General features: G+C 40.4%; 1 protein-coding gene across 7 annotated transcripts in view; it reads left to right on the top strand.

Moving 5' to 3' along the window:
• FGD4 (FYVE, RhoGEF and PH domain containing 4) overlaps positions 1-12,852 on the top strand; it is a 109,714-nt gene that overhangs the window by 59,405 nt on the left and 37,457 nt on the right. For all 7 annotated transcript variants that reach the window (XM_083860501.1, XM_083860505.1, XM_083860502.1 and 4 more), the window contains one exon: positions 2,973-3,140. In XM_083860501.1, coding sequence (XP_083716627.1) covers positions 3,080-3,140 — 61 coding nt within the window. In that variant the 5' untranslated portion in view covers positions 2,973-3,079. The remainder of the gene's footprint in view (positions 1-2,972; positions 3,141-12,852) is intronic.

The following is a 12,852-nucleotide window of genomic DNA, read 5'->3' as shown; positions in this document are numbered from 1 at the left end:
CTGTGTTTCCCCACACCCCCCACATGCTGAGTTGCTGGTGTGAAGCCAGAGCACCTCTTGAATCAGAACACCTCTTGGAGCTTTTGTTTCCTGTAAGCAGTTGCAAAAATCCCATTCTAGAGAACCACTCTTTTCTGTTGCTTCTGTTACCCTTCTGTATTACCGCGGATGAGCTTTACTAAAGGGCTTTTGCCCACTGAATGCAAATAATATTTACCAATCTAGTGAGCACCATGTGATGCTGACAACAAAAGTGATTCTTAGGGCCACCTAATATTTTTGCATTCAAGATTTGTTTTCAGCTGTTGCTGGTTTTGCTGGACTCTGTATTAAGGTTGTGTGTGTGCATGCGTAGACCAAATAGAATGGAAGTCTGAACAGCTGCTTGAGGAACTTGGGTTATGCGGAAATGATCTCACCAGGCAGGTCTCAGGAAGGGCTGCTGATGCTGAGAGGAGCTGTCCTGTCCCCTTCCAGCTGCTCCCTCATGCAAGCAGCAGTGCTGTGGAGGCTGTGAGGTCAAACCGATCCAAAATTCACTCCAGCTTCCAACTGCCGTGTTTGTGCTGCTCATCTCATGGTGCAGTGCAACAAGGGCTGGTGCTGGCCCAGGAGAAAGCAGTAGCTAAAAGCAGAAGCTGGAGCAGAAGGTGACAAGGAGGGGGGACCGTGGCCAACCACAGAGCAGCTCTATTCTCAGCAGCAGCTCTCTGTTTGGCTTGGTGTTGTGTGATTGTGAGCGATAACCTTCAACAGGCGTCAGTGCCTTGATAAAGCTGTGTGTGCAAAATAAGTTCCTATTCTGACTACAGCAGAACCTCATTTTCTTAGGAAGTCCTTTTAATAAATAAGGTACCATTTTGATGGAGATTTTTAGCCTTGGCCTGAACAGTTGACACAGCAATGCTCCTTACTGAGCTGCACTCAGGAGCTGTGGATTTTGCAGCATTGGCTGACAAATCTGCAAGCTGATTAGTTTTCAGAAAGGTCTGAGGCTTCACACTTTGACCCTCATTGCAAACTTATAAGTGATCTGAATATAGATTTATAAATTGTGTGTAATTGCCTACCCAATTTGTGCAGCCTACTGATCCCACAGGAGTTACTCTTCTTAAATTTGTTTCTCAATTTAGGATTGCCCAATTGCAGTGCAAAGTGCTACATTTGTAGGGGATTCTATAGGAAAGGGAAATCCAGCCTCTCAGGTCTTTGGTGGAGACAAGGAACTTGCTATAGTACAACCCCCTGTACCATCAGCTTGGTCTTTCTAAGAACTTTCAGTACTCCCACCCCCACAGGAGAGGCAGATACGGCACTTAAAGCACCTTGTTAGGCTTTGAGCAATGATGTGAGGCAGAACTCTCACTGGTGTAGTACAACACAACTTTTTGTGGATGGGACTGATACCAAAGGAAACAGAGACAAGGGATCTCTGCCTGAGATTGCAGGCATCTGGGACACTTCTGTAGGTTGGGGACCTTTTTAGATTATCCTCATCACTCTGGAACAGCCACCACCTCTATGTTCTTGGGAGATCCCTTGCTGCTTGGATGAACTAGAAGAGGGAAAGATGCTGTGCTGCTGCTGTGGGTGCTGTGCATAGATTGTCAGCTGAGTGCTGGGGCTTTGGTAGCATGGATTGTTGATCTCACCGTGGACCTCTGCCGGAGTCTGTGTTGATGGAGGCAGGCTCTGGGTGTAAGGCTACCTCAGTGTTTAACAGCAAAAATAGGCTTCCAGGAAATAAAGAATAAATACTTGAAAGTATTTTTGGAACCCAGAAAATGCTGAAGATCGTTAACCAGCATAGAACAATAGTTGTAGCATCCCTTTATTGCTGTTCTAAGAGCAGGCTTGGCTGTAGATAGGGGTGGGTGGATTTTGAAGTGGGAGAGGGAGTTGGATCAGATCAGAGGGTCCAAACTCTGCAGACCAGTTTTTGTTCAGAAGATATAGGAAGATCACCTTGTGAAACAGTTGAGTGGATTTTGGATTTGCTTTCATGGAAACTTGCAAAGAAGAACCCAGTAAAGGCAAGTGAGTGGAAAGGGTGGCAAACAACAGCAGTAAATAGAGGTGCAGAAACGCTACCCTAATATTTTTTTAGAAAATGAAAATAATTATAACAACGCTGCAGTAAATGACAAATGAGCTTTCTTCTTTTTCTTTGCTCCTCCCACAAAAATGTTGTGGATTTTATTTTTGATTCAGAGGTAAATGACTATTGATCTAAGTGACATCTCAAAGTCCTTCATATTATTCTTTCACATTTTTGATTGTGTTTAGAGAACCAATTGCTTTTAAGCCCCAAAACTAGTGTGCATGGTTTCGGCTTCTGTAATCATATTCTAGTGAGTGCTTTTTTTGCAGTTTCCATTGTTTCAATACGTTTCTTCATATTTTCTTCTGCATTTATTATCAGTAACAGCATATTGATCCTATAAATGAGAATAAATTCCATTCTGCTAAGAAAGAGTCAGTTGTCTTTCTGCTGTCCTCTTTTTTTTTTTCTTTTAATACTTATAATAGGGTCCTTTCCTACCAAAAAAGACACAATTAATGTAGCTGACTTTTGGATTCTTCCATCAGTAATGAAATAGGTGTTCTGAATATACAACATTTTGTCCACACTTTGAATACAGAAATAGAATACTTGAACAAAAGTGATGATTTTCTACAGTTCTGTTGAACAAGCAACAATTCAAATAGGAAAAAAAGTCTGTTAGATGTTGTTCTTGTTCCTGTAGAAGAGCTTAGGCTAGTCATGGTGGAAGTATATTCTTTATATCCAACTCTTCAGGGTTTAAACAACATAACAAGTTTCAGTGAAAGTCAAAGATTGTTCTTAGGATTAAACACTTGTATTTTAATATTCTCTGAAGAGAATTGTTAGCACTCTAATAAATGTTCTTGTAGTCGTTCTATCCTGTACTCAGTCCCATTTCTTACTTTTGTATGTATTTATTTTTCAGGCAGCAGCAGCATCTGTCCAAAGCCCTTAATACTGTCTAGAGCTTGTGCAGTGAGTGCCACAGCCAGGCTTGTGGAGCAGAATGTACGCAATGAGGCGGCTCAGGGAATGAATGGAAGTGTGCCACTCAAACAGTCCCCACGTTCAGCTTCAAGTCCAAAGCCACAAGGTAAGTACTCTCAAATATTTTTGTTAGGGAAGTTGTTCTCTCAGACTTCTGAGAGCAACAGAGCACCTTGAGAGAACTATATTTGAAACAGGGAAAACCATGGGGCATAAGCTTTCTACTGAAATACAAATGTTCTGTAAATGGCTTAGGATTCTGTAATTTGTGGCTTTTTTTTTCCCAAAAGTATCACTGTGTTTGAGCTGGGAGGTTTGAACACTATTTTTAAACTGGAGTGTTTGACAATCTGCCCTCAAGGCAGGGGTGGTGGGAAGATATTCAAGGTCTTTGGAGTTCTAGCAGAGATTGAGAGGAGCCTTCTCACAGGATTATGTGGAGAGATGGGAACTTCATGTTTGTGCACCAGAACCTGACAAGCTGACAGTAATGTACGCAGACTAGAATTAGACTTCTCTTCTTTCTGTCTCTGTCCGTAAATAATATTTTCACTTTTAAAAGCTAAATAGATCAACCTGTGTGTGTATATATATATATACACATACATATATACACACTTTATATGTATACATATATCTATGTATAATTTATACATATAAAATTGCTAGATATGTTGACTCAAACCATCTTTTTATGTGGTCTTCTCAGTAATATTGTTGATTCTGCTGCGGCTGATCACCGCAGAGAGTCACTGCATTCCAGAAATCTTGAATTCAAATCAAGTCTGGACTGATACCTTTTAGAGGTGATGCAATAGGAACTTGGGTCATTTTAAAAGTTAAAAAAGAAGAGTGAGTTTAGAAGACATACATCACGATGCTGCTCAGTGCATTGGATTCTGAGACATGGTGCTGATAAGACAGAAATGAGAATTACTTACAGAAAGCTAGATGTGGAGGGCTTATCCTGGCTGAATGCCAGGTACCCACCAAAGCTGCTCTATCACTCCCCTCTTCCAATGGAAAGGGAGAGAAAATATAACAAAAGGCTTCTGAGTTGAGATAAAGACAGGGGAGATCACAAACTGATTACTGTCATGGGGTAAGTGTTGAATTTTTTATTATTCAAAATTAGAACAGGATAATGATAAGTAAAACAAATCTTAAAAACATCTTCTCCCTACCCCAATCTCATTACCAGGATCTGTGTCCTTTCCCCAGTGGCAGAGGGAGATGAGAATGGGGGTTATGGTCAGTCCAGTACAGGCTGTTTCTGCCACTGCTCAGGCTGAGGATTCCTTCCCCTGCTCCAGCTTGAGCGGAGTGACTCCCATGGGAGACAGTTCTCCATGAACTTCTCCAGCATGTGTCCTTCTGTGTGCTATGGTTCTTCATGAGCTGCTCCTGCATGAGTGGAGGGTGCAGTCCTTCAGGCACAACCTGCTCCAGCATGGGTCCCCCACAGGGTCAGAGGCCCAGCCAGCAAACCTGCTCCAGAGTGGCTCTACATGGGATCACAGCCTCCTCTCAGGCATCCACATGATCCTCCATGGGTCTCCTCTACGGGCTGCAGGTGGATCTCTGCAACCCCATGGACATCCATGGGCTGCAGAGACCCAGTTGCCTCACCATGGGCTGCAGGATGGGCTGTGGGGGAATCCCATCTCCAGGACCTGGAGCGCCTCCTTCCCCCCCTTCTGCACTGACCTTGGTATCTGCAGAGTTGTTCCTCTCACATGTTATCACTCCTGTCTTCTCTGAGCACAAACATGTCTGTACAATAACTATTTTTTCCTCCTCTCAAATGTATTATCACAGAGGTGTTACTCCCTTCTCTGATGGGAGTAACCTTGGCTGGTGGTGGATCCATCCTGGAGCTGGCTGGCGTTGGCTCTGTTGGACACAGAGGAAGCTTCTGGCAGCTTCTCACAGAAGCCACTCCTGTAGTTCCCCCCAGCTACCAAAACCTGGTCACACAAACCCAGTACTAGCGCACATCTAAATCAAGTACAGAAATTAGAATCACAGAGTCATCATGTAGTGGACTCAGAAATATCTGTGTCACTCAATGGGAAAATGCACCTTGAAGAATTTTGCATCAGTCCTAAGTTCCTCTAAGAGTTAGGAGCAGGAAAAAATTTTGAGGTGTCAAGAAATTTTTGTTTACTTTAAGAGAATGAGAGCAAAATAAAGCTGTAAATTTTTTTGTGTAGCTTGCTTTTACAGAACATTTGCCAGTATTGTTAACTAAACTAAGATGGTTTTGCCAGTCATATGTAAACATTACTTATCTGAGGAGCCTTTCTGCACCATTTTCTAGGCCTCTGGAATGAATTCTCTACAGCAAAGAGAACATGTGTTCTTCCTAAGAAAAATATTTTGGAAGTTGTTAATGGAGAAATAGAAATGTGCTATCAATTAAAAGATTTTAAGCCTTTCAGAAACAAAGCCAACACACTTATTATAAAATTTTAGCTATTAGATAAATTAAGAGTTATGTATTATTGGACTCCATTCATTCAAGTTACACAGCTGTTGTTGCTCTTTCCTAGCTATGTTTCCTTTTGTTTGTCAATATTGTGTACTCCAAAATGTGTCACAGCCAGGAATAGTGTTGAAGTCTAAGAAATGCAGCTGTGTAGATGAAATTCAATAATACTGTTGTAAATTGTATTTTGTGTCTCCTTTGTTCATGGGTCAGTCTCCATTTATTAATATTAAATATGTGCATCGGATGGAAGTTTTACAGTATATCTTTCGTTTGGCTTTTTATTGAATTGAAGCAAAAGAAACCAGAATTAATAAGAGAGGCATTTGGGAGTCTAAATGCTCTAAGCATAAGACTAGGCTGCTCTGGTTTATTGGTTTAAAAGTGGCCACTAGTTTTGAAAAGAGCTTTCATGTGGAGGTACAGAAACATTTTTGGTTTATAGCAGCAGGAAACATTTTTCCATATGATTGTTTTAGTTGTACAAATACTAAGTGGCCTTTCATAGTGAAAGAAAACAAGATGACAGACCTGAATTGTAATGCTAATGTACTTGGTTGTGGAGGAACTAACTGCAAAATGACCTTGTTCTAACCTACCAAAATAATTAAAATGAGAGCTATAAACATGACTTTGAGGTTGTGTTGCAAGTGTGATACAGCCATTTTCAGTAAATTTTTCTTTATTAAGGGAAATAGAGCTTTAATATTGAGGATGTGAAAAACGAGGTTCACTTTTTAGTAAATTTTAAGGAATATGTTTAATAAAATAATTAAGACAATTAGGAGATAAGAAAAAACCAAGAACGGCCGGCCGGGTGACTTGGAATTCAGCCAAGTCCACGCCTTGCTTTCTCAGAGAGGCTCGTTAAATACCCTTCTCGTTATATCGATATATGAAATTCCATAAACTAGTTTCCATATTCCAGGAACCGTTTTGCATGGCCCCTCCTTGGGTCCGCCTTTTTAGAGCATGTGTGTTTCGTGGCTGTGTCCTTTTTATCGCATCCAGCTTGGGCCTTGGTCCGTGCTTTCTGCAGGTGGTAGATGCTGATAGTTGGTGTTATCAGTAGCAGAGTCTTCTTTACATGTTCACTGGATGTTATCCCAACCAGACAGTTTAAGCATACTTAAACCAACTACTCCCTTTATATCTAGTCTTACCAATAGCAGAAATAAACTTATATCCTGTATCCTTACTATGTTATTAATCATATAGCACACATCTTGCGAAAAGCCAATTTTATAATACACACAACAAACCCCACTTCTTCTTTTTATAATTCATTTGGCTTTGAGCCATATTTCTTGTTTTCTTGCTTCCATTATTTCCTCTTATAGACACTTACTTTCCAACAGTCACCACTGGTCCTCAATTTTTCCGCAATTTAATATTTTCCCAATTATGAATACAGCTATCTAATTTGGATGAGTTATAACAGTGACTGTCGATATAGGTATGTGTAATAAGAAAGGAACCTCGGTGTCTTTTCATATAGAACTTTCAATAGTATCTGTAGCATAATTTTGCCAATATCCTATAAGGCAAAAGACAAAGAATGAGTGAAGTGACAGAAAAAGGAATAACAGAGGTGTGGTATGGCTTATACCTCCACCCTCCATGCCTATGGGGTTGCTACCCACAGCAGGAGTATATGATCTTCTTGGTGGCAAGTACAGCGGCCAACCCAGTCTTGCCCTCTATTTCCTTGTCAATTCTTTTTGTTTGTTTGTTTGTTTGTTAGTTTTCAGACAAATTGCCTTTGACATTTTTTTTTTTTTAACCGTAATTCTCTCCACTGTTCCTCAGGTATTTCCCACTCAACAGGCACTGGTAATCCCCATTTACTGGGATATATGTACACATGCATCACTAAAAGGCAGTAAAGTCTTTTAATCCAAAGGCCAGCTGCAAAGCCTTTTTAGTACTGACAATTAATTATGCTGGCCATAGCTGCACTTTGAGTAAAACTGCATCTTTAGTTCCACTATTCCATGTACTGTGACTTTTCCGCATGATCATTTTACTGAAATTAGGGTGTCATCTTCCTCTCTGAGGAATCACTTCTGCTACCATTTAATTTTTGAAAGCTTCCACCTTTTAACTGTAACTAGGATTGAGGGACAGGTTAAAAAGAAATTTAAAGAGAGAAAAAAATTTACTCAACAAAAAAATAACTTAAACTACAGAGTGAAAAGAAGCAAGAAGAGAAAAAAAACAACAAAAAACAACAGAAACTTCTTTTACCCCTTCTGATGTTAGAGTTTTATCATATTGAAGGTTTCTGTTGGCCCAGTCCTCTGCTCAGCCTATTCTTAGGGCAGGAAGACAATGAATTCTTGCTATTCTAGAAGATTTTCCTCCACTATTTAGGAGAACTTAGAAAGATACATACACTATAGGATTTATTTCTATCTAAGGCAAAAACACTCACTCAATTTGACATGCATTGATTTGAAAGATTAGATACTCCTTAGAAACTTTGATGAGAACCCCCTTTGACAATTAACACCACCAGTTTTATGAGCTAGGTCTCATCTGCAGCCAGCTGGAAAACTAAGAAAAAAACCCAAAAAAACCTTCCAAAACATTTTCTGCAAAAATTATAGTAACTTATCAAGCAGGGAAATAAATGAAAGTACTAGAAAAATTTTGCATATACCACAATAATATTTCCAAGCAGCAAGTATCTTGTCATTCATACTATCTCTCCTTATATTCCACAAGAAAATCTGACATCTTCTTATATAAAAAAAAGAAAACCAAAACACCTTCAAAAGTTTCTTAACCAAGACACACAAAGAACTTCCCAAAAAAAAAAGGAAAAAACCCAAAAAAACCCACTTCTCAACCAATACCTACATCTCAACCTCTGTCTAAGAGGCAAATGACAAAGTTTTTCCACCTTATAAAGTTATATAATTAGTTCCTTAAATTATTTTTGATCCACCCACTTGAAGAGCAAATCTTTATATCCCTTCTCATGACTTCTATATAGTAGAAGAAAAATTTGCTCTTGAAAATAAACCTGACAGAACTAGATTTTTTATTAGTAATTATCTGTACCTTTTTGTGGGGACAATGCTGCCAGCGTAACTGAAGAATGTCCTGTATTGGTTACAAATATCTGCATGTTTGTGTGTGTACACAAAGGAATCACAGCTACTGTATTAACTTTGACACAGTACCAGTTTAGTTGAAAACTCTTTCCTTAATTCCCACTCTGCCGGGTAGTAGTTCATCCTATATTTTGAGAGCACTAACATATCCTCTTGGTATTTCGCATAGGCGTTCTTTTCTGCCCTCCTTCTTTAAACAAAACAGATTAATAAGTAATAAAATGTCTTTAAGTTAGTATGAAAGAAGTACCTTAAACACACACAAAAATAGGAAAAATAAAAGAGGCAAAAACATATTGTTTGTTCTGTAAGATATAAAACCTAAAATAAATTAGCCAAAATGTTAGGGATATGGAGCCCATCTTCTTCTTGTGATTTTCATGTACCTGCAATATTATACAGTGGAGTGACATAAACACTTTCAAAAAACAATATTACATATTTCAATTTTAATTCCTCACACTAGAGTTACTTGAAAGTCCATTTCCTTTGTAGCTGTGAAGAAACAGAGGTAGCATTTGACAGACCGGACTGATTTTTAGGTGTTATACAGAGAAAGTCCTTTGTCCAAAACTTCCAAATTTACTTGAGTCTTTTCCAGTTCATGACCACTCAGCTCTGTTTAAAATTCAACTTTGTATCACCTGGTTTAGAGGCTACAGTTCATTCTTGGGTTCTCACACCGGTCTCTTGATTTTGCTGACGTTGATTCAAAACTTGCAGCTTTAGTTTTTCAGCCATACTGCAGCTTCAGTTGCCTGCAATACCTGAAAAAGCATCTTCCCACTATGGGGTTAAAGAACTTCCTCTCCCATTTTTGCAATTGTAAAGCTATACCCTCTTAACATTAATTTCTCTTTATTTCATAATTTAAACATTATCTCATAGGGTGTTACTTTCAGGTTCCAATCTGGGTTGCATCTGGACTCCCAACATACATTTTACTCATGGCATTTGAGCATTAATTTTGTTTAAAAAAATTCCCAATAACAAAAGATCTAATTTCATCCATAATTCCTTCTTCTTCTAATTCCTTCTTATCAAACACCAGAACTCTCACAACTCTTTTGACTCCAATCTCCTGTTCCATTTAAACTATTTCTTCCGACTTCTGAGGTCACCCCCCAGCATTTGATGCCTTACAGCTGTCTCTTTAGGCAATTTCAATACACTCCCAAAATACCAAAAACCAAACCAAACAAAAACAACTTCTAAGACCTCTAAGAATTTCTAAAATTCTCAGAAAAAACCTTTCAAGACCTCTAACATAAGACTCTCCAAGCTTCTGTCCCACCTTCAGGATTCCATCCAATCACTGCCTGGTCTCCTCTCTGCCATCCAACAGCCCGAACACCACCCCCTCCCTTTTTCCCCCGAGGCACAGAAAACTCATCAGCTCAGCAGCACAGCACCATGTGCTGCATACACCATCTTTCAAAACAAAAACTCCTATTTTACTTCAGCAGTCTATATTACACATACATTCACTCAAGAACAACAATAACAACAACAATAAAAACTCTTCAAAATTAATTTCCCCATTAATCTGCAAAACTGCACCAATCCTCTTTTTAGACAGCCCTCTTCTTCTCCCAATCTTTCCCAGGTATGCATTATTCCCCAGTCAGTAAACATTTTACACCCTTTTTTTTTTTTTTTTTTTTTAAGTCCCATTCTTTTCTTTAAGATTTTCTTACAAACTATCAATACATTTTCTCTCTTTTTCTAAGAGGATTTTTTTTTCTTTTGCCAAACTTTCTTTATTCTTCTGCTATAGCCTTCATTCCCAATAATATTCTTAGATCTTTTCCCAACACATTAAGACCCAATTCAGGCATTAATAATATATTTCCCATCCATATGTTGGTATTCCTTTTAATTACTATGTTTTTTATAATGGATGCTTCGAACTTTTTCCCTTCTGCAGTCACCATTTCTGAGATTTCTTTACTTACTTTACATCCTATGGGGCTTTTAATGATGCATGTTTTCTCTGTTTTAAGATCAACCAAAAATTGGAATACTTCCTCTTTAGGACCTATTTTTAAAGTCACTAAAGGCTTTATAAAATATTCATCCCTTGAAAACCAAACTCTTTGTTTTTCTTTTAGATGTATCTCTGTCGGAGTTTGGTTTTCTCCCTTCTTTCTGTCTTCAAAACTCAAATTGAGACAGTTTTGGATTCTAACTTGGCTTCCTGTCTCAAAGAGAAAGTCATTCATTACAGATGTAAGAACAGAATCTGTTTCATGGATTAATTCTTCTAAGGCAGAGGGGAGAAAAACAGGACTCCACGCCGAGCTCTCCAAGAACGAGGGGGTGTGAACCACCTCTGTTGTAACAGAAGCAGGTGAGGACAGGGCTGCGGGGAAAGTGGACGGCGGTGGAGTGGTCGGAGCACTGGGACCCCCGGCGTGGCAGGCGGGGGCGGCCGCGGTCAGGGCAGCCAAGGCTGGGTGAGACTGAGCTCCCGGTGGGTTTAGGGCTGGCACGGGGGCCGAGGGGAACGGGAGCACAGGTGGCGACTTCAGTTGCGGGCAGGGGCAGGGGCGGGCAGGCAGCAGCACAGGGGCCAACGCTTCAAAGAGACCCCAATCGTCCTCCTCCCCTTCCCCTTCCGCTTCCCGCGTTTCTGTCATTGCAAACAACCTTCTTGAACCTGAATTCTTCATTAATTCCCTTGCAGTTCCCCCTTTTTGTGAGCACAACTCCTCAGAATTCCACTCTGGCCTGCAGTTCCCCTCTTTCCATTCAGACATTTTAACCGTTTCAACAATTCACTTCTTTAACACAAATAAACTCCACAACAAGCACACCTCTTCAGCTGCACTTACTTCCGCTTACACAAAGACAACACAAAAAGATTAGTACCCTTTTTTTTTAAAAAAAAAATTTTGTTAGTTTTTACTCATAGGTATTTGACTAACCCCCAGATGTTCTTAGATTATCACACTTTTCAAGCCTTTAGTATTCCTCAACCTGGCAGCCTTTTCCAAAGCCCAGGTGTCTTGGACCTTACACCTGCAAGCCTTTTTTGTGTTTCTATCCTCAATCTGGCAAAAACCCAAAAATACCTATATTTGGCCAAACCCTAAATGCTCTTGGGTCTTACGTAACCCTTTTAATTCAGCAGCAAGTCTAGGTGTCCTTTGCTCTCTTCCTTTAAGGGGTCGAACCCCTTTTCCTGGGACCCCGTCCCAGACCAGGGGGTTCAAAGGTTTCCCCCCCCCAGTATCCCGTTTTCCCAGTGGATTGTATAGGAAAACTATTGGCTCCCTTCCTGAGGGTCCAACCCCTCCCTGGGACCGTCCCAGCCACCCAAGGTTTTTTACAACCCCCTTTTTCCTCTGGGATCCCGTCCCAACCACCTGGGGGTCACTTTCACACTTTTTATCTTTTGCTTCACCTCTGTACTGGCCGTTTCCCTTACGAGATAACGAACAGCATGAGAAGCCACACCACACTCACTTCACCAGTCTGGAGTGCCCAGCCAGTGTCCCATTCACACACCACGCAGACCCCCTTTAACCCACTCCCCTGAGAAATACTTACCAATCATTTTCTTTCTCAGGTTCTTCGTGCACGAGGTTTTTATGGAGCAAAAATACTGCAGTTATAGGGAGCCTTTTCCCTTTTCCTTACTTGCTTTTTTTCTTTCTCCTTGCTTGTCTCTTTGGATGTTTACCTGCAATCCCCAATTCTCACCAGGAAAAACAAAGTTTTGGGCCGCCAAAAACCCAGGCGGGGCGCCTCCCTTGCTCTGGATTTCCTGGGGTTTCAGGGACGAGGTATATCCTGGCAAGAGCCCCCAAATTGTGAAAAACGAGGTTCACTTTTTAGTAAATTTTAAGGAATATGTTTAATAAAATAATTAAGACAATTAAGAGATAAGAAAAAACCAAGAACGGCCGGCCGGGTGACTTGGCATTCAGCCAAGTCCACACCTTGCTTTCTCAGAGAGACTCGTTAAATACCCTTCTCGTTATATCGATGTATGAAATTCCATAAACTAGTTTCCATATTCCAGGAACCGTTTTGCATGGCCCCTCCTTGGGTCCGCCTTTTTAGAGCATGCGTGTTTCGTGGCTGTGTCCTTTTTATCGCATCCAGCTTGGGCCTTGGTCCGTGCTTTCTGCAGGTGGTAGATGCTGATAGTTGGTGTTATCAGTAGCAGAGTCTTCTTTACATGTTCACTGGATGTTATCCCAACC

This window comes from Zosterops lateralis, assembly GCF_965231275.1.
Source record: "Zosterops lateralis genome assembly, chromosome: 4".
Taxonomy (NCBI): domain Eukaryota; kingdom Metazoa; phylum Chordata; class Aves; order Passeriformes; family Zosteropidae; genus Zosterops; species Zosterops lateralis.
Note: the sequence above shows the minus strand (reverse complement) of the source record. Positions and strands in the feature narration are given on the sequence as shown.